Consider the following 21,403-nt stretch of genomic DNA (forward strand, 5'->3'; position numbering starts at 1 on the left):
ACATAATGAGGCAAGAGCTGTGACCAAAGGAAGCCCGGGGGCAAGAGGAGTCTTGGCCTGAAAGTCGCTCCCCTTGGGAGGATCAGGGAAGTCTTCTTGGAAGAGGTAGCTTCTGAGCTGAGGGCTGAAGCACACATAGGAGACAGTCAGGTTATAGGAAGTGGGGAGAAGAACATTCCAGACAGAAAGAATGTGGCATATGCAAAGGCCAAGGGGTCTCTCAACATCACGGCACAGAAATTACCATCCTCATTTTACAGATCCTAAAACTGAGCTCAGAGAGGTGAAACCACTTCCTGAGGTCTCACAGCAAGAAAGTGGCAGGGCTGGGATTTGAATGGCGGGGATTCTCACTCCAGAGCCCAGGAAACCTGATGAATTGGTGACCTGGAAATACAGTCAGCACCAGTAAGAATCCCTGGTCCCCACCAGGAATGGGTGCAGACATACGGGGGTGGCAGAAAAGGCCACAGCCCCCTACCCCGGCCCCTGGCTAAGGGACTCCCACAGTCCCCACTGGCAGGAAGGACGGTACCTCCATCAGGTCTATAAGCCACAGCAGCCGCTCCTGGGGAGGAAGGATGAGCAAAAGGCAAAAAGAAAAGATACATCAAATAAATATTAGGGAATGGGTGGGTGCAGCAACAACAACAACCCCTTCCCCAAACACACACGCGCACACACACATGCAAAATCCACACATTCTCCAAACCCCTTTTCTATTTACCTTGAACGCTTTGGGGAGGACTACAAGAGAGAGGGGAGGGAAAGACCCCGCCGCCATGACCGGCACCCCTTCATTCTGCCTGCCTCCTTGAAAGAAACAGGGGAGACGCCCCTGTTCTGAAGAAATGACATTTGTCCCTGCTAAAGGGCCTTCAGGAGACAGTCATTTACTTTGGGACGGGGCTGGGATCCCTATTCCCAGACAGAAAGACAAGCTCAGAGAAGGGAAGTGAATTGTGTGAGGTCACACCTGCTAATGAAAGGCGGAGCTTCAAGGAGGGCCCTGTTTGGAAGCCTCTGTTGGAGAAGGCCTGGACTTCAGGGAGGCCCAAGCCCTGTGACGTCAGAGAAGCTGAATCTGTGGAAGGCAGCTCTGGGCTGCGCATGTGGAGGGCACCTGGGTGGGATGAAGGTCAGAGGGGCGGTGGCAGTCCCTCAGCCTCGCACCTTCCAGAGCCTCCACGGGTCCCCAAGGCCCTGGGTACCATCTCCAGGTAGTTTTCCCCGGCCAGGTGGGGCTGGGTCCGAAAGAACCGAGGCTGCACCTGCCCTCGGGGTGTGGCCAGCACTTCTGGGATGCTGGTGCTAGCAGGTTACTCACCCTGGACCCATGGGCATCCTCTCATTTAATCCTCCCAACAAGCTGGGGGAAGTAGTATCACTGCCCCTCTGCAAAAGAGGAAACCAAGGCACCGCGAGCTCAAGTGCCCTTTCCACGCTGCCTTTCCTGCTTGCACAGTTTTCTCTTCGAATCACCTCCAGGAGCTCATCCTGGTCTAGGTGAGTCCTGATCCTGACATGCATGTGCCACGTGGTGGGCCACGGACTTTCACAGTCACAAATTCTGAGTCGTTCCCACCTCAGAAACTTGGGGAAAACCTTCAGGACCACCCTTTTCATCTGTCCCGAAAAACTCTCTGTATAAAACCATCGTATGGCCTTTCTGAGGTCTGCCTTCCCCAGGGTGCCCCAACTTGCAGTGAGAGCCCCCTCTGGCAGAGCAGGGCCAACTTCCACAGCTGGGATCTGGACTGGCCCCAGATGGTGCTTCTCAGGTAGGGGAGAGCTCCCAGAGCTGGGACAAGGTCGCTGTGGGCCAGTGCCGAGCTGGGGGCTCCTGACCCCTGCCTAGAGCCCTTGCCAGGCAAGATAGTCACCCGACTCCTGGCACTCCAGCCTGATTTGCCCTCAGGGCTTCGGGCTGCTGCAGTCAGAACCAGCAAGGACCCCAGGCCATTTTATCCATGCAGAAACTGAAGACCAGAGAGGCTGGGGCTCAAACCTAGACCTCTTGCCTCCCAGACCGAAACACATCCCACCCCACTCACTGGATATTTCATCTCTGATTCTAAACGGACCATTGCAGAAGCACAGTCTGCACTTTCCCAGGTTTCAGAGCAGTGGCTCATGGCTGCTGAGGCCTGAACATTATCAAGGCCAATCTCAGTGGAGCCCATCTTAGACAGAAACAGTCATCAGGCTAAGGACCTGCACCCTTAAACCAGATCCTCACCCAAATGCCATATCAAAGTATGTGCTCAGAGCCTGGGGTGAAGGACAGCCTCTTCCCTGCCCCAGAAGTGATCTGCTTGTCCCAGAACATGAAACTGCCGCTGCTGCAGCCATGTCCAGCCCCAGAGGCATGCAGGGCAACTTGTGGGGATATCCCAGGAAGGAAATGAGCACCCTTGGAAACGATGGCAACTCAGGATGGGAAGGATAGAGGTAAAAGAGTATAAAAGAATCACCTTCAGAAACCTAGAACCCCAGGGCTAAAGAAAAGTCACACTAGGAGTTCGAGTTTGCAAAAGAGAGGGGTGCATGCTCCCGGGCCATTTCCTGGTTGGCTGCAAGCTCATCCTCACTCATTAACCACCTGTGTCTGCAACCCTGGCCACCACTGCACACTGCTGAGCTTCTACTCTCCCATTTAACAAGACAGCTAACACTGTATCTGCCTCCAGTCTGAGATTCCTCCAGAAAGAGCTCTCAGTTCAGCATCTGGGAGCAACTGCCTGCTTAAGAAACATTACTCTCCCCACTCCCTTTCCATAGAAGAGTGGTGATGAATGACCTCAAGGTGAGAAACAAGGGCACAGAGGAGAGTATGGGGTCAAGTCAGCTCTCCTGACCTCCAGCCCCGACTCTTCCACTGCATGGACCTAATAACCAGTTGTTTCCCAAGACAGGTAACAAGGCATATCCTCCTGTCCCTTCCTTGCAAAGGCCTCCTGGGATTCATTTGCCTCCAGGCATCCAGGGGGGCAGAACCATACCCTGAGATGGCCAGATGCTTTGCTAGGGGGCTGGTGAGTCTACAAGAAAGTCACACTGGGGCCAGGCACAGTGGCTCACACCTGTAATCCCAGCACTTTCGGAGGCCGAGGTGGGCGGATCTCCTGTTGTCAGCAGTTCGAGACCAGCCTGGCCAACATGGCAAAACCCCGTCTCTACCAAAAAATACAAAAATTAGCTGGTCGTGGTGGTAGGCACCTGTAATCCCAGCTACTCAAGAGGCTGAAGCAGGAGAATTGCTTGACCTGGGGAGGTGGAGGTTGCAGTGAGCCAAGATTGCGCCCCTACACTCCAGCCTATGTGACAGAGCAAGACACCATCTCAGGAAAAAAAAAAAAAAAAAAAAAGTAAAACTGGGCTTGGGCTCCAGAGACAAAAGGGTGGCCTCTTGAGGAAAATAAAAATCACAGTCCAAGTTACCACGCCCACTACCATCTACTGAGTGCCCAGCGGGAGTGGGCACCATGCCAGAGGCATTCCCAAGGATTCTAATGATCTTTTTCTATTTGCCTAATTACCTACTTTTTTTTTCACCTTTCTTCCCCAGCTTCCCAGACTGCAAGCCCCAGGAGGCAGGGCCACATCTCTCCTGTTCACCTGTTGTCCCCGAGAGCCCATGCCTGGCATGCAGTAGACGTTCAACAACTATTAGGTTATTACAGATGAAGAAACTGAGGCTCAGAGAGGCAAGGCACACAGCTGGTAAGTGGTGGTGCTGGGATTCGAACTCGAGCTGGTCTCACTCCAAAGCCAGCATCTTAACTCTGCCCTGGCTACTAAGCCAGGATCAAGGCAGGGGAAGCTCACCCTGGCCGAGCTGACGGTGGTGGAGGTGCCGTGGCTGGCTGTGGATGAACCCGTGTCACTGTAGGAGACCATGGAGTAGGTGTCCCCAGCCCCAGGGCCTGGGGGCTGCCGCGCCTTCATGGACTCAATCTCACGCCTCAGCACCAGGTGGTCGAAGCGTTCTAGGTCTTGCGGGGAAATGGTGCCTCTCACCTCAGAGAGGAGTGAGAACTGGAGGCAGGGACAAAAGGGGCACTCAGCAGGGAGCGCTACCAGAAGGTGGAACAGGGGTCCTGCTACCCCCAAAAGACTGGCATGCAAACTTGACCCTGCCTCCCCTCCTTAACTGTCTGGCTCCCCAGTGCTCTCAAGAGAAAGGCCAAACACTGTCACCTGGACACCGGGCCTAACATCATCTGACTCCTGCTTCCCTGTCACCTTCTCGGCAAGCACACGTGGCTGTGACTCCCTGGACACACTATAACATTTCAAGCCACGAAGCCTCTGGCTGTCCGTCCCTTCCACCCAGAATACCCTTTCCAATACTCGTCTCCAAATCCTATTTCCTCTGTTAAGTCTTCCGAAACAACCCCTCCCAGTGGATTTCACCACCTCTTCCTTTGTACGGTTTCTGGACCTCAAACAGCTTGGAGCAGCGTTCTCAAAGCTGGTGGCACAGCACAGTCACCTGGAGGGCTTGTGAAGATGACTGACGGCTGGCTCCCATCCCCAGATATGAGGTGTTAACCAGCCTAGGATGGGGCCCGAGCATCGCTTTTAAGAGCAATCCAGGTGATTCTATGCACTCAGCGTTGGAAGCCACTTCGACAGGGCCCCAATCACAGGGTGCTTTAAATGTCTGTTTCCCCCAGGAGTCTGTGAGCTTCCCAGGGGTGGGAGGCTGCCTCAGTCCCAGGTCTCTGCCCAGGGTTCAGTTCAGGCCTGACCCCTTGTAGGTTCTCAGCAAAGGAGCGGGGGCAGGGCAGGATGCAGAGCCCCGGAAACGCTGAAGCCAGTTGGGAGGCACGGTGCGGGTCACCTTGGCATGGGTGTTGAGCAGCTCGAACAGGGCCATGACGAGGGCCTCCACGGAGACGCTGCCGCCACGGTACTCATCCAGGTAGTAGGCCATGGTGGCGCGCTCCTGCTCGTTCAGCAGGTGCCGAGCCTGCTCCTCCAGCAGCACGCGTGTCTGGTTCCCCAGGCTGCTCAGGGTCACCTGGGAGCCGGCTGGGCCCTTGTAAAATCCTGGCTGCAAGACAGAAAGACAGAAGCCCAGGAATTCTGAGCTGTTGTAGAGCTGAGTGGCCATGCCACTCCCCCTCTGCCCTTCCATCCCGTCTAAGTGTGGTGTCTCATTTGTTACTCTCACTCATAACCCCCAGTACCTTGCCTTGATAGTACTATCTTTCTTAATTAGAATTTGTTTTGTCTTTACACCTCCTTCGCTGAGTATAACCTGCATGAGGGCAGGGACCTGGTCTGCTCTGTTCACTGCCATCAACCCTGGTGCCAGGGTGGTGCCCAGAACCTAGCAGTCAGTCATAGATAAGTGGGATGGGGGGTGGGCAGATAAGGGGCTGCCCAGTCAGAATGAGGAAGTGTAAGCCACTCGGCACCCTCTGGCTGGCCAGACCTCCTCACTCAGGGAGCTGTGAGGAAGCAGAGGATACCCCTTAGAGGATGCCCTACCTTGTTTATTCCTTCTGTTGTGAGATCGCCAAGAAACCTGTGGGGAAAGACACACGTCTCCAGTTGTACATCTGAGCAGATCAAATGGGCATGGGCAAGGGACAGGGTGACTCGGGGCAGGAACAGCAAAGCTTCGAGAGAACCATACATCGTGGCCGCCACTCGCTGCCAGTTCAGTCTGGGGGCTACTCAGGGGTAAATGAAACTCTGGACAGACTGGCAGCTTCCAGTCTCCCAATCAGCAGTGTGGACGGCACCTCCAAAACCACCCAGGGTGGGCTCTTGAGTCGTTGCCAACCCCGCAGGACTAGCAGGTAACACAAGGAGTGGAGGGAAGAAATAGTGATTGACTGGCAACCTCAGGGTCAGGCCAACCCTCAGGAGCTTAGGGGCCAGTGAACTGGAGATCCCAGATGCAACTCGCAGGTGCGGCTCAGCTCCAGCCCATGTGGGCTCAGGCTGCCAGACTTCCTGATTTTAAGAAGCATCCAGAAATCCAGTTTTTTTATAGAAAACCTGGTGTCTTTATAGATGTTGGCAGGTAACTTTAAAAATGTTTAATACTAATCAGGTGAAAGGAAGGGAAGGGGGAGACACACACACACAGAGATACACATACACACACACACACACAGAGAGAGAGAGAGAGAGAGAGAGAGAGAGAGATGATCTGTGGTGTATTTGGCCAGGGGGCCACTGGGCTAAGATTTCTGATGAAGATCAAAAGGTGGCACATTACATTGTTGGCAACTATGCAGACACCTGGCAACTGGATCTTCATTTATGACTTTAAGACCCTCTCACCCAGATTTGTTCATGGGCTCCAGCGTGGTGGCCTCTGGCCAAATACACCCCAAAGCATCTCTCTCTTTCCCTCTCCCTCCCTCTCTTTCACCTGCACAGATAGATATGGGATGAGGGCAGGGTTATGGTCCCCACTTTTTAGATGAAGCAATTAAGGTCTGAAGAATGAGTTAAGTAATTTGCCTGGGGACAAATAAAGAATGAGACAATTGGATGTGTATTTCAGCTTTCCGTGGGGAAACTGAGGCCAAGAGAGGAGAGGGATGTGCCCAGGTCATGTCCTGCCAGTGGAGGGCCCTGGTGTGGGGACTGCAGGCTGAGAGGAGAGCCAGGGCGGTGGAGGGATGGGAAGTGGCTATCACTGGCTTTCAGAAATGGCCTGGGGTCTGGAGATCGGAGCGAGCAGAGTGGCCAGACCCTGCCGAGTTTGCCATGGTCTCCCCGATCCGGGAACTGGCGATCCACTTGGTCTCGTCCACAGTGGTGCGGGCGTGGGGCAGCCTTCCGACGTCCTTCACTGTCAGGATGAGGTGCCGAGATGACTTAAGCAGCCTGACCGCCTCGTCGTGTAGGATGTTGAGAAAGCTCCGCCCATTCACTTCCAGAATCTGGTCCCCAACCTGCCAAGACCACCACACAACACAGTCACCTGAGCTGTTTGCAGGATTCACGCTAGGGACTTCACAGCCCAGATCCCAGTTCTCCTCTGGGCCAGCCTGCCAAGGAGGTCATCCAGGATCAGAGAGGATGTGTGGATGCCTGAGGGTCACACAGCAAGTCAACAGCAGTGCTGGCCTTCTGATCCTGACCCAGAGTCCATGCTCTTGTCATTAAAAGGGGGCACATCCCCATGACTCAGCAATGGCTTTGAGGGGTGGGTGGGTCTACGATGACATTCCCAAGGATCCCCTTATAGAAACAACAGTCATCTCAGGGCCAAGGTGGGGGTGAAGCTGGGGTAGGATGAGGCAAGCCATGAAGGCGGACATCCGTAATTTTCCTCCTACATTTTTACATTGTTGAGGTTTTTACCTCAACCACGCATTCTTACATTACCTTAAAATGTAAACAACACTTTAATCTACTAAAAGAAACAGCAATAAATGAGAAAACTAGCTTTCTGTTAAAGCAGTACATATGGCTTAGATTCTTACAATGACGCAGCTTTATTTTGTAATTAAAAAAAATATTTCTGGCAGATACAGTGGCTCATGCCTGTAATCCCAGAGCTTTGGAAGAATGAGGTGGGAGGACTGCTTAAGCCCAGTAGTTGCAGACCAGCCTGGGCAATAGTGAGACTATTTTTATTATTAAAAATAATAATAATAGCGAGGCACAGTGGTGTGTGCCTGTAGTCCTTAGCTACTCGGGAGTCTGAGGCAGGAGGATCGCTTGAGTCCAGGAGTTCGAGGCTGCTGTGAACTCCGATTGCACCACTATACTCCAGCCTGCACAACTGAGCAAGATCCTCTCTCTTAAAAAAATTACTTTTAATGAAGGAATTTAAAAATAGAGGCAAAAATAAAACTAACCTTCCAATAAAAACAAATATGTGACAAAAATAGAAGGGGCTGAAAGGGAAGATGCTGCAGGGTATGATGGGACTGCACCTTTAAACTCGGGGTTCCTTTCACAAATGGGTCAACTGACGTCCAAGGATGGGAAAGGGCTGCCCAGGGTCATGTGCTACTGAGGCCTTGAAGGGCAGCCTCATAATGCTGGTTATTCTTGGCTGTTTTTCCTTCTCCCCAGTTTCCCGGCCTGCTGAGAGCACATAATCAACTCCCCTAGGTTTACCCAGCATTTTTCAAAGATTTGGAAAAGGTAAGACAAATGCGAGCTTAGGAGAAAAGAAGACGGGATGACAAAGCTGAGAATCAAAACCCTGCTCCCCAGTTCCCTGCCTTTTCTTGAATGCCTCACCCCAGTTGGGAGTTTCCAGTATAGAAAGTGGTTACAAAGACAGACTTGACCTCTCCCCTCTGCACCGGCTTTGACATGCTCAGGGGAGGCTTGCTGCCTCTGCCTCCATGACCCTAACAGAGTGGGGTCTGTGCTGCATTTCAAGCATTCACTACCATTTACTGCATGCCTACTGTGCGCTGGGATGCTTGCACTGAGCAGGATAACCTGCTCCTGTTCCATTTAGCTCACGATCAAGGGTGAGCTCAGCTTTGTGTGATGACTGAGTTTCCCCTCAGCCTCTCCACACTGTCTCCCCAGGGCCCAGCACACAATAGGAATTCAATTAAAAAGATCATCAGATGAGGCCGGGCATTGCGGCTCATGCCTGTAATTCCAGCACTTTGGGAGGCTGAGGTGGGCAGATCACTTGAGGTCAGGAGTTCGAGACCAGCCTGGCCAATATGGCAAAACGCCGTCTCTACTAAAAGTACAAAAATTAGCCCAGCGAGGTGGTGCGCCTGTAGTCCCAGCTTCTCCAGAGGCTGAGGCGGGAGGATCGCTTGAACCTCGGAGGCAGAGACTGCAGTGAGCCGACATTGTGCCACTGCACTTCAGCCTAGCTGGGTGACAGAGCAAGACTCTGTCTTAAAAAAAAAAAAAATCAGATTAATAAAAAGACACGCATTTCCGTCCATTCCAACTCTAGGACCATCTCTGCTGCAGCTCAGAGATGTACATTACACCAGCCTTCTTTGTCTCTTTATGTGTTTTCTCCTTATCGCCAACATCCTATACAGTAGGTATCATGGCTCTCCATTTCACTAGAAAGGAAACTGAGGCTCAGAAAGGTTAAGCACATAGTTTGTGGTCACAGTGCTACTGAAAAGGAGTGCTGATTTGCACACCCAGGTCAGGCCAGCCCCAAGGCCCCTCTGCTTTCTACTACTGGGCTGCTGCCCGGAGCGCTGTTTGGGGACCATGTGAATCGCTTCAAATCCAGCGTGTCCAAAGCTACTGCGCTGTCATCGTTTCCCTGCCTGTAGCAGCCAGATCTGAAAACTTTACCCCATCATCAACTCTGCCTTTACCCCCCTGAGCAGATCCTTCAGCAAACCCCGTCCTCCACCCCCATCAGCCCCCTGACTTGGGTTCCTACCTGCTCCCTCCCACGTTCCCGAGCTGGCATCCTCCTCACTGTGCATTTACATCTAAACTGGCCACAGACATAGTACCAGATTAATTTCCTTTTTTTTTTTTTTCTTGGAGACTGAGTCTCCCTCTGTTGCCAGGCTGGAGTGCAGTGGCGCAATCTCGGCTCACTGCAACCTCCACCTCCTGGGTTCAAGCAATTCTCCTGCCTCAGCTTCCTGAGTAGCTGGGACTACAGGCGCACACCACCACGCCCAGCTAACTTTTTGTATTTTAGCAGAGACGGGGTTTTGCCATGTTGCCCAGACTGGTCTCAAACTCCTGAGCTCAGGCGATCCACCTGGTTTGGCCTCCCAAAGTGCTGGGATTACAGGCGTGAGCCACCGCGCCCCACCAGTGTCAGATTAATTTCACCAACTTTTTGTTTTGATGACATCTCTCCCTGCTTAAACACCTCCCATGACCCCTCACAATCTAGGAGGAAGCAAAGCAAAGCACTATGATTAAGGGTTTCAAAGACCATCAGACCTGGGTTCAAATCCTAACTCTACGACAAGGCCCCACAAAACCCACAATAGCTTTTGTGCCTCACTTTCATTGGGAGTAAAAAGGGAGTCCTAGCCCAGGATTGTCCTTCTCCAAATATCTATAGTCAGCAGCATCTCAATGCCACATGCTTTCACAATGTCCCCAGCAATATCTGCAATTCTCTTTCTCCCTTTCTATGTCTCTGAGCTCCCTGGTTGAGAAGCCAGGGCCCTTGAGAACTTAGGCAACCCCGGTTGGTCTCCCTGTAAAGAGCTTGAGACAAGACCCAACACCTGGCTCAGGGCTTGGTACCCAGCAGGCACTCAGTCAGTGCTTATGCATGCAGGTGTGGATACTCCCCATCCCTATCTCACCTCTGCAGCTCCCTCCTCCCCTCTCTCTCCCAGCTGGCTTTCTCTGATGCTAAGAGGCAGAGCTGTGCAGCTCTCCCAGGTACTCAGGCCTCACTGAGAGTGAGGAGAAACTCGTTCCTGCTGGGCTCGCTGGCACCCAACTTGCTAAACCACCTCCCCATGTGGCAGCTCCACCTCTCATCTCTGCCGGGCAGGAATCTTCTCCACTTCCACCTGCTGCTCTGAGCTGGAGCTGGCTGCACTCTTCATCGTGGAAGTGCTTTGTTTCCTTAAGTATCCCGCTCAATAGCTTTCGCTTTCATTGCGCTAAGGGAATCAATTTTAATCTTTCCTTTAACATACTTTATTTCATCCCTGCAGTTTAATTAAAGGAACTGGCATCCAAGAGACCAGCTATGTAAGGGCATCCCTCTGTATGTAAGCCTCTTCCTGTGGATCCAGGCCAGGAGGGCAGTGAGGGGAGGTGACAACTCAATTCCATGAGCATCCACCTGGCCTTCTATGAGGCTGGGGGAAGATTGCTGGATAAAATATAGCATGCCCAGTTAAACTTGAATTTCAGATAAACAAATGCTTTAAAAATATATGTATGTCCCAAATATTGCATAGGGCATATATATACTGAAAACATTTTATTCATTGTTTATCTGCACTCGAATTTAAATGATCATCCTGTATTTTTATTACTGAAAATCTAGCCACCCTGGGGTGAAGTTATCAGTCACCTCTGGGGCCTGTGGCTTTTGAGGGGGCTGATTTAGTGTTGTGGCTTCCAAACTTAGGTCACTTCCCTCACCCTGAGCCTGGCACCTGGCACTTATGCAACCTGAGTCCCGGGAATTACCCAGCATCCCACTTACTTCAGCCTCATCCTAGGCGTTAATAAGCGTGAAATCCCAGGTTGGCTGTGCTAGTCATATTGTCCTCATGCCCGTTAAGTAAATACCTCCCTACCAGATTTGAAGAGGCAGCACGGATTCCTGTGCAATCCGGCTAGGGAACGGCTGTGAAATGGGAGTCACACTTGGGAAACCCTGATGTACTGGGGCATGTAAGCCCATCTTCCCAATCTCTTTTCAATCCTCTCCTGTTTCTTCTTCCTCCAGAGCCTGTGTTCAAACCAAAGTGCTAGGTGGGACCGGCTTCAGGGTCTCCACGGGGCCCTCCGCAGCATCTGAGTTGGTTTTGAGTGGCTCCCATTTCTCTGTGTCCAGCTCGCTCCCTTTATCCTCTACTTGTTGGAAAGCTTCCCCAGGTCTAGGAGCCCTGTCAGAAGAGCAGTCTACATGCTCACTGTGATGTAGAGTCCACAAACCATTTTCAACCAAGTCTGGTGTCTTCCCTGCTGCTAGTGTCCTAGTGTCACCCATGTGGCCAGTGGAGTGTGGAGTCCCATCCCTACACTGCAGCCTCTAGTTTTAAAGCCAGGCAACCATGACATAGCAGCTGAGTGGTCCCACACAGCTCTCAAGTACAACCTGAGTCTCAGTTTTGTCATCTGTAAGATGGGCATGATACTACCACCAGTTCCCAGGTAGCTGTGAGAATCAAATGGGACCACCCTGCACAGAGCCTGAGACACGTGAGGCTCTCCATGGCTTCTCATGCGCTTCTCTTCCAAATGGAGGAGACAGGTTCAGAAATGTTGAGCGACTTGCTCAAGGTCACTGGTCGTACTGGAAGTAAACAAATGAACCAGCCTTTGAGCCCAATCTTCTCATCTTCTTCCTACCACCCTATGCCACCTTCATCCCAGCACAGCACTGGCGTGTGGGAGATACTTAGGAAACGGTGAACAGATGGGGGAACCTGGCCTTCCTCCTCTCTTGGTCTCACTTCTGTTTGCTTCCCCTTTCCCTTTGGTTGGTGTGATGTGATTTTGGAGGCAGTATGTTTAAAGATCTTACTCTCACTCTTTCCCAAAGAAAACTAAGAGCTCTGTTTGTTTGTTCATTGCAGTGTGGCTTTTTCCTACCCACCGAAGCCAACTCAGAGTTAGACGGCACAGGAAAATAAAACAGAAAATAGAGGCAAAGATGCTGTATCCATCGGGGCCTTCCAAGGCGTCTCTTATAGATGCAGAGACCGAGGCCCAGAAAGGACAGGGACATGTCTAGGGCCACAAAACTAGGCAATAGCAAAGCCCAGACCCTGGGACAAACCGTGGAAACACTCACATCCCTCCACCAGAGCTCACTGGGACAGGACGTGCTGGGGATAGGAGAGACAGGTGCCAAGTGTGATCGAGTGTCTAATATTGCTCAGCTTGCTTGCAGGGCACTGATGAGGAGGACACGGAAGGATAAACGAATAAAGGCAGCTTTATTTCATTTGTCACCATGGGCATCCTATTTGTCACCACTGATGGAGGAGCGAAGGGTGGACCACGGAATGCCCTTCATTTTAAGGCAGAGGAAAGACTCCTCCATCATCCACAGCCCACTGAGCGACTGGCTCATGTTCAGACGCTCTGAGAAGAGCACGGTGGGGCTTCGATAAGGACAGGATACTGATTTCCCTGAAATTGGCCAACCACCAGGAAGCAGAGAATTCACTTCCCTTAGGTCTGGGGCAGGCGCAGGAGCCCCCAGGAGGAGAGGAGGCCCTTGGAACAGCAGAAACACTCAGTAGACCTCGCTGGGTTAACAGTCCCCTCTTAGTCTCTAAGAGACCTGAGGAAAATAATTTCATTGTTCTAAGCCTTCCTTCCCAAAATGGGAACAAGACCACTAACAGCTAGTGTGTTGCGCAAAGTACGCCAGTGGCCATCTGGTGTGTGTTTCTGAGCACAGACCCAGGAGTCTCTGACTAATTCTACACTCTGCCACTTACTCACTGTGTGACCTTGGGTAATTGACTTCACTTCTCTGTGCCTCAGTTACCTCCTCTGGAAAATGGAGATAACATCAGTACCTGGTTGATAAATGAGTTAATACATTCCCCAGTGTATTGCCAACACTTAAAACACGGTCTGGCACATAATAGGTGCTCAATAAATATTTACCGAATGAACAAGTATGAAGCACATAAACAAGTAGCTAACATACAGCAACTGCATGGGTCTCCACGGGGTCACAATGCAATAAATGCATTTTTGAAAGTCATGCTTATCTCTGAATTCACCAGTTGATCACTCACCAACCAAATCAAGCAATTCTACCTCTAGAGTGTCTCTCAGTGCCACCCCCTACCTTTCCACCTACCTTCCCCAGGGCCCTGCCTTTGGCTTCCACTGACCCACACACGTTGACCACACCCATGAAGCTCATATCGTTAACCCCATTTTACAGATGAGGAAGCTGAGGACAGGAAGTAGAGTAACAAGAGCTGGGATCTGGCCTTCATTCTACCAGCCAGCAAGGCCCCTGCACAAACCAATACCACCCTCTCCTTTAAGAAAAGTTAACCTGCCCTTCTTGTACTTCTTACCCCTCCCAGCCTGGGCTTTAAGCCATGCACTCAGTAGGTGCTGTATTCATGCCCGATGAAGGGAACTGGCAGGAAGAACCTGTGGCAGAATGGCAATAGCTTCAAGCTCCCTCGCCAGAAGTTGTTAGGAGAGAAGCCTGCCAACAACCTGATCCCCAGGCTGAGCTGGGAGACGGGAATCCATCCTCCCAGGCCGCGTGCACCTGCACCAGCCACGCTGGGAAGGCCTGAAAGAAGCCGATTTCAGATTGCCTTCAGCACCCTCCCAAGCCTGTGTTAAAACGGATCTTGCGGCTTCAAGGGAGGACCCTGTTGACTGCAGCATTATCACAAGGAAAATTCAAATTCTATTAAAGAGTTTTATTGCAATTATGAATCTTTAATAGTTTTCCATGTCAGGTATAAAACTTTAATGGGCTGTTTTTTTTTTCTTTCATTACAAGTGAGCAATGCAGTTTTAATGAGACATTAGTTTTTCCCAACAGTTCAGAAGTCAGTAAACCTTGTCCATATTTTGAAAAAGAAAATAAAAAGATGCAGGCTATCACGAAGACGGTTCCTGGAGCAAGCTCGGTATGGGCTGGGTCTGGGTGAGCTCTGCACCCAACCCTCTCTGGTTTAGAGCTCTCACAAGGCAGAACCTAACCAGAAACCCTGTGGATGGATGGACCCGGCAAGGCTAAGGCACACTGACTCCCAATATGGTCCATGCTTCCTTCCAGTTCCCTCTTCTGACACTGGCAGATCCGTTGTCAGTACCTGCTTACTGTATTCACCACACAGGCAGCTTCAATGAAGGCCTGCTCTAGCCCAGCCATCAATCAAAACTGAGGCCAGAAAGGGAAAAGAACTTGCCCAAGGTCAAACCCGAGTTCTTCCCACAGGAAAATCTGGCTTCCAAAGTAAACTTAGAGAAACTACAGAGGTGAAACACAGAAAGAATAACAACTACCAACCTCCAAGTGCCTCACTTAGGCCAGCTATCTTGTACAGTTTCGCTCTGAACTTAATAGGCACCACCTGAGACATGGAAGGGTCCGTGTTTCATAGATGACAGCAGTGAGGCTCAGAGAGGTGAAGTTACTAGCCCAAGGACACCCAGCAAGGATGTAGCAGAGCAGGATTTGAAGCCAAACCAATTGCTATTCTGAGACCCAGACCTGCAGTAATGGAAATGTTCTATAACTAGGTTGTCTAAGAGATTAGCAACTACTATTTAAATTTATAATAAAATAAAAAATTCACTCCCCTAGTCACCCAAGTTCCATTTCACTAGTCACATGTGTCTAATGGCTACCATCCTGAACAAGCCTAAACACAGCCCCAGATCAAACCCCTGACCTTCTCCAATTCTTTCCTCCAAGCCTGGTCCTTCTCCAGGGCTCCTCATTTCATTGCTCAATCCTAAAATTCCAAACCCACTGGATCCATCATCAGCCCAGTGGATTTTACCTTCCCTTCCAAAAGAACCCTCCACCTTCACTAACTCCACTCGGATCCCAGACATCCTCGTCTCTCACCTGGACCACTACCGCAGCCTCCTAAGTGGCCTCCCTGCTTCCACTCTCACCACCCTGCCCAATACTTTCCTTATGCAGAAGACAGATTCATTTAAACTGCAAATCTGATCTTGTCACATCCTCCTTTAAAATTCCCCAGTAGCTTCCAAGCTCCTCTACCTAGCCTGAAAGGGGCCTTAGCTTCCCAACCCATCTCACACCTCCCTCCCCCACTGCTTTTTTCCCAATCCATCCATACTTGCCATCTCTCAGTTCACTCAACAGATGGAGCCCTTTCCCCACTCCAGACCTCAGCACACGCTGTTCCTCTGCCCAAAACATATTTCCCTTCATTCCTCACCTGGATAACACCTACTGAACGTTCAGGTCTTGGCTCAAATGACACCTCCTCCAAGAAGCCTTCTCCAACTCCAAGGCAGGTATCACTAATCCCCCTCGCCCAGAGCACCCTGCAGCACTCCCCACAGTTTGAGATCGTACTAGACTACAGGCAGAGAGTTCAAAGTCAGTGTGCTGCACCCCCCTTGAATGGCACATGGGAAGCACCTGACAAATGCTTGACGGAATCCATGAATGAATGAATAAACAATTAAATCAATAGATGAGCAGGTGTACAAACAACCTAGTCCCTTCCCCATTCTGGTTCCTGCAGACAGGCCAGAGACATTTTCCATTTATGTAAAGGTTGCATTTGATAAGGCCAGGGCATGTAGGGAGGCTGGGTACATGCAGTCCAGCTCTACAGGCTGCAGCAGGGAAGGAGCATTTGATTTTTACGATCAAAGGGAAGACAGAGAAGTAAAAACACAAATCGGTTTTGTTTTTGCTGGAATCACACTCTGGGAAATGGTGTGCATTTAATCCAGCCCCTCATTCTGGAAGAAAGAAAATTAGGGTGAGAGGTAGACGAGGGGTGTCACAGGTCCAAGGCTCCCTGGGCAGCTGGGACAAAGCTGTCCCAGAACCCAGTCTACCACCTGCTTCAAGCTGCTCTGCAGACCTGCAAGAATCAAGTTCTTAAGCTCAGGTCCACAGCCTTCACAGACACAAACAGTGACCAGTTGGAAGATAGGATGGAAGGAAGGGGAAACCTCATTTATAGTAGCAACAGAAGAGAAAAAACTACCAAGGAATAAACTTAACAAGAAATGTACAACACCTATATGAAGAAAACTTCACACACTCCTAAAACACTCTAAATGACTCAACAAATAAAATATCCCCTTTTCTTGGAAAGGATTCAGCATTATCTAGACATTGGCTCTCTCTCAGCTCACTTACGTACTTAACATTATCCCAACAAAAACATCAATGAACTTTTGTTAGAAAAGTCAGTAAAAATTCATGGGGAAAAATAAAATTGCACAGGGAAGAGCCTTCGATGCATACTGCTAAGAGGAGGAAGCCAGTCTGAAAAAGCTACACACTGCATGGTTCCAACTATGTGATATTCTGAAACAGGCAAACTGATAGAGACACTGTAAAGATGAGTGGTTGCCTGAGGCTAAGGGAAGGATGAGAAGAAGAGCACAGATGATTTTTAGAGGGGTGACACTCTTCCGTATGACACTACACTGTTTGATACATGACACTATGTATCAATCAAAATCCACTGAACTGTGAACTCTTACATAAAGTATGGACTAATAAAAATATTATCGATATTGGCTTATCAACTATAACAAATGTACCTCTTGTACACTAACACGAAATGTTAATAATAGGGGAGAATGTATTTGGGAAGGGTTGGGGCAGAGGAGGTATAATGGGAACTCTGTAGTTCCCACTCAATTTTTCTGTAAACCTAAAACTGCTCTAAAAAAATAAATCTATTGGTCAGGCGCAGTGGCTCACGCCTGTAATCCCAGCACCTTGCGGGGCCAAGGTGGGTGGATCACCTGAGATCAGGAGTTCAAGACCAGCGTGGCCAACACGGTGAAACCCCGTCTCTACCAAAAATACAAAAATTAGCCGGGCATGGTGGTAGGCGCCTGTAATCCCAGCTACTTGGGAGGTGAAGGCAATGGCTTGAACCTGGGAGGCAGAGGCTGTAGTGAGCCAAGACTGCACCACTGCACTGCAGCCTGGGCGACAGGGTGAGACTCCATCTCAAAACTAATAAACAAATTAAATAAATCTATTAATTTTAAAACATAAAATAATCTTATTATTTAAATATAATAAAAAATAAAAAAACCTTTTTGTTATTTAAAAATAAAAACAACTGTTTTAAAATCTAAAAGTATAAAATGCAAGAATGGCTATGAAAAACCCTGATAGAGAAAAGCTACTAGAGAAGCTACCAGGCACTAAAGCCTGCTCTAAATCCTCCGTAATTACACCAGTGTAGCACTGACTCATGAGTAGACAGACAGACGGCGAAACAGACTAGAAACAGGCCCAAGGACACACAAAATTTTAGTGTATGATAAAGGTGGCACTACAAATCACTGTGACAAAGACAGACTTTTTAATACACAGTAGTAGGATAAATGGGTAGCTATTTAGAAAAAGATAAAATATATCATACCCTCCATAAGACTAAATGCCAAACAGATCAGAGGTCTAAAGGAAAAATGTATTTATAGGCATTAAGAGAAAAAATAGGTAAGTTCATCTATACCTTGGGCATAAGGAAACATGTAACCTGACTCAAATTCAACAAAAGAAAGGATTAATTAGATATAAAATATATAAAACTTTTGTATTAAAAACTCTATAAGCAAAGTCAAAAGAAAATGACAACCAGCATGTTATGGGCTGAATGTTTGTGTTCCCCCAAAATTCCTACCCTAACCCTGAATCTGATCGTATTTGAAGATAGGGAGGTAAATACAGTTACCGTCTAATCCAATGGTGGGGTCCTAATCCAATAGGGTTGGTGCCCTTTTAAGAAGATGAAGAGACACCTGAGTCCTCTCTTGGCCCTGTGAGGACACGGTAAGAAGGCAAGCCATGAAGATAGCCCCTACCAGGAACTGAACTGGCCAACACCTTGACCCTGGCCTTCCCAGCCTACAAAAGTCCTATTGTTTAAGCCACCTTGTCTTTGGTATTTCAGTCAGCCTAAGCTGACTAAGACACATGGAGAGAACACTTGCAATATATACCACAGATAAAGAGCCAGTTAGCTCTAATATTTAAGGAATTCTTAAGTTTTAGGGGAAAAAAGATCCAAAATCCTGAGAGCAAAAGGATAATAAAAGACATGAACAAGTTACAAAAAAGACATTATAAATGGCCATTAAATATATGAAAAGATGTTCAACTTCACCCATAATAAGAAAATTGCACAGCCTGGGGAATATGGTGAAACCCCATCTCTACAAAAAATACAAAAAATTAGCCAGGTGTGATGGTGCATGCCTGTAGTCGCAGTTACTTGGGAGGCTGAAATGAGAGGATCACTCTAGCCTGGGAGGCGAAGGTTGCAGTGAGCCGAGATCGTGCCATTGCACTCCAGTCTGGGTGACAGATTGAGATCCTGTCTCAAAAAAGAAAAAAAAAAAATTGCAAAATAAAGCTACATCAAGATACCATTTCTCACCTATCAGACTGAGAAAAAAATTTAAAACTTTACAGTGACTGTCAGCTATGGAAAAACAGGCACACTTTTACATAGCTGGTGGGAATTCAGGATGGTCCAACACTTAACGGAATCCTACTTTTTTTTTTCGAGACGGAGTCTCGCTCTGTTGCCCAGGCTGGAGTGCAGTGGTATGATCTCGACTCCATGCAAGCTCCGCCTCCTGGTTCATGCCATTCTCCTGCCTTAGCCTCCCGAGTAGCGGGGACTACAGGCGCCCGCCACCACGCCCGGCTAATTTTTTGTATTTTTTAGGAGAGACGAGGTTTCACTGTGTTATCCAGGATGGTCTCGATCTCCTGACCTCATGATCCACCTGCTTCGGCCTCCCAAAGTGCTGGGCTTACAGGCATGAGCCATTGCGCCCAGTCAACAGGATCCCACTTTCAAAAATTTACCCTGAAGATATAGTTCCCAAAGTAATAAAATACATATGCACACAGTTACTCACTGAAGCACTGTTTGTGATTGTAAAACACTGAAAATAGCCTAAATGTCCATACAGAGGAGGACGGTTGGATGAAGTATGGTATAGCCACACAGCAGAGTACACATGGCTGTCAAAAAGAATGACAAAGACCTCTGTGCACTGACATAACATTTCCAGGATATTGTGCAATGAAGTGCAAAAGAATATCTATAGCATGCTATCTTTTATAGAAGAAAGCAAGCTTATAGATATAAATCTACTTATTTTTGCAAAAAGAAACAAGAGGAATAAACCAAAAACTTATTTGGGTGCCTTTAAGGAGTGGGTGAAAATGGGTAGAAGAGACGTGGGGAGTCATACTCTGAGTGCACCTTTTTGTATAGTTTTGATGCTTTAGCACTCAGAAAGTAAAATTAAATCAATAAAGACAAGGGGAAACCCTATTCGATGCCAGCAAAAACAAATGAACCTCGTTCATATGAATAACATAATTCAGCTGAAGCAGGAAGCAAAATAACTAACTAAAGTAACAGAGTACTTTGACTATAAACCCTCAGTTTAAGGAAAAAATAAACTGCAAACAAATCAGAAGCTCTACTTCACATGGCAATTCTGAAACTACTTTTGTGTCTTGTAAAATTGGGCAAATATGTAAACATTTAAGGTAGGATCTTGATTTCTCACTGTTGAAGAAATGGGAGAAGCTAGGAAGAACTACGCAATGTTGCCTAGAAGAGGAGGTATCAGTATGAGTGAACTCATGTTGTAGACAAATACTGAAATATCTGTATTTCATGTATATCTGTATGTACACACATACATACAGATATATGTGTACACACATGTATGAATATGAGTGTGTGTGTATTATATGTATACAGCTGACCCTTGAACAATATGGGTTTAAACTGTGTAGGTATACTCACATGCAGATTCTTAAATATATTGGAATTTTTTTGGAGATTTGTGACAATTTGGAAAAACAGATGAATCATGTAGCCTAGAAATATTGAGAAAATTAAGAAAAAGGTATGTTATGAATGCATAAAGTACATGTAGATAGTCTACTTTATCATTTACCATCATAAAATATACACAAATCTATTATTTTTATTTATTTATTTATTGAGACCTCTGGAGTCTCTCTGCCGCCTAGGCTCCAGTGCAGTGGTGTGATCTCAGCTCATTACAACCTCCATCTCCTGGGTTCAAGCGATTCTTCTGCCTCAGCCTCCCAACTAGCTGGGATTACAGGCACACGCCAACATGCCTGGCTAATTTTTGTATTTTTAGTAGAGACAGGGTTTTACCATGTCGGCCAGGCTGGTCTTGAACTCCTGACCTCAAGTGATCCGCCCACCTTGCCTTCCCAAAGTGCTGGGATTACAGGCCTAAGCCACCACACCCAGCCACAAATCTATTAGTTTTTAAAGTCAAAAAGAATTTTTTTTTGAGATTTAGTCTCACAATGTTGCCCAGGCTCAGTGCAGTGATGCAATCTTGGCTCACTGCAACCTCTGCCTCCTGGGTTCAAGTGATTCTTCCGCCTCAGCATCTCGAGTAGCTGGGACTACAGGCATGCACCACCATACCCAGCTAATTTTTTTTGTATTTTTAGTAGAGATGGGGTTTCATCATGTTGGCCAGGCTGGTCTCAAACTGAGATTACAGGTGCAAATCACCCCGCCCGACCTAAAAAACTAAGATTTATCAAAACTTACATACACAAACACTTGCAGATAATACATGGCACCATTCACAGTCAAGAGAAATATAAACAAATAAAAAGCTGCAGTATTAAATCATAACTGCATAAAATTTACAGAAGTACACATGGTAGTACTGTAATAATCTCATAGCCACCTTCTGTTACTAGTTCAGTGTGCTCAAGTTTTGAAAGCATCAGCTTAAAACGCCGTGTGCTGCTCATCATCTCTGCATGAGCAGTCTGTCTCTACAGTAAATTGCATATCATAGTAAAAAGTGGTCTCTTGTGGCTCTCCTATATTTTTCAACATATTTGGTGCACTACCATAAAGCTTGAATAACATAGGACCCCCTAGGAAGTGCCACTAGTGATGCTGGAAGTGCTCCCAAGAAGCAGAGAAAGTCATAATATTATAAGAAAAAGTTGCATTGCTTAATACGTGCCACAGATGGAGGTCTGCAGCTACACTCG

General features: G+C 48.3%; 1 protein-coding gene across 4 annotated transcripts in view; it reads right to left on the reverse strand.

Annotated features, from left to right (window-relative positions):
• Positions 1–21,403, reverse strand: part of WHRN (whirlin) — a 102,663-nt gene that overhangs the window by 18,031 nt on the left and 63,229 nt on the right. For all 4 annotated transcript variants that reach the window (XM_021927229.2, XM_009188211.3, XM_003911324.4 and 1 more), the window contains 4 exons: positions 6,721–6,923; positions 5,500–5,536; positions 4,847–5,059; positions 3,829–4,038 (listed from right to left, as the gene is read on the reverse strand). In XM_021927229.2, the coding sequence (XP_021782921.2) occupies positions 3,829–4,038; positions 4,847–5,059; positions 5,500–5,536; positions 6,721–6,923 (663 nt within the window). The remainder of the gene's footprint in view (positions 1–3,828; positions 4,039–4,846; positions 5,060–5,499; positions 5,537–6,720; positions 6,924–21,403) is intronic.

This window comes from Papio anubis, chromosome 13 (genome assembly GCF_008728515.1).
Source record: "Papio anubis isolate 15944 chromosome 13, Panubis1.0, whole genome shotgun sequence".
In the NCBI taxonomy this organism is placed as follows: domain Eukaryota; kingdom Metazoa; phylum Chordata; class Mammalia; order Primates; family Cercopithecidae; genus Papio; species Papio anubis.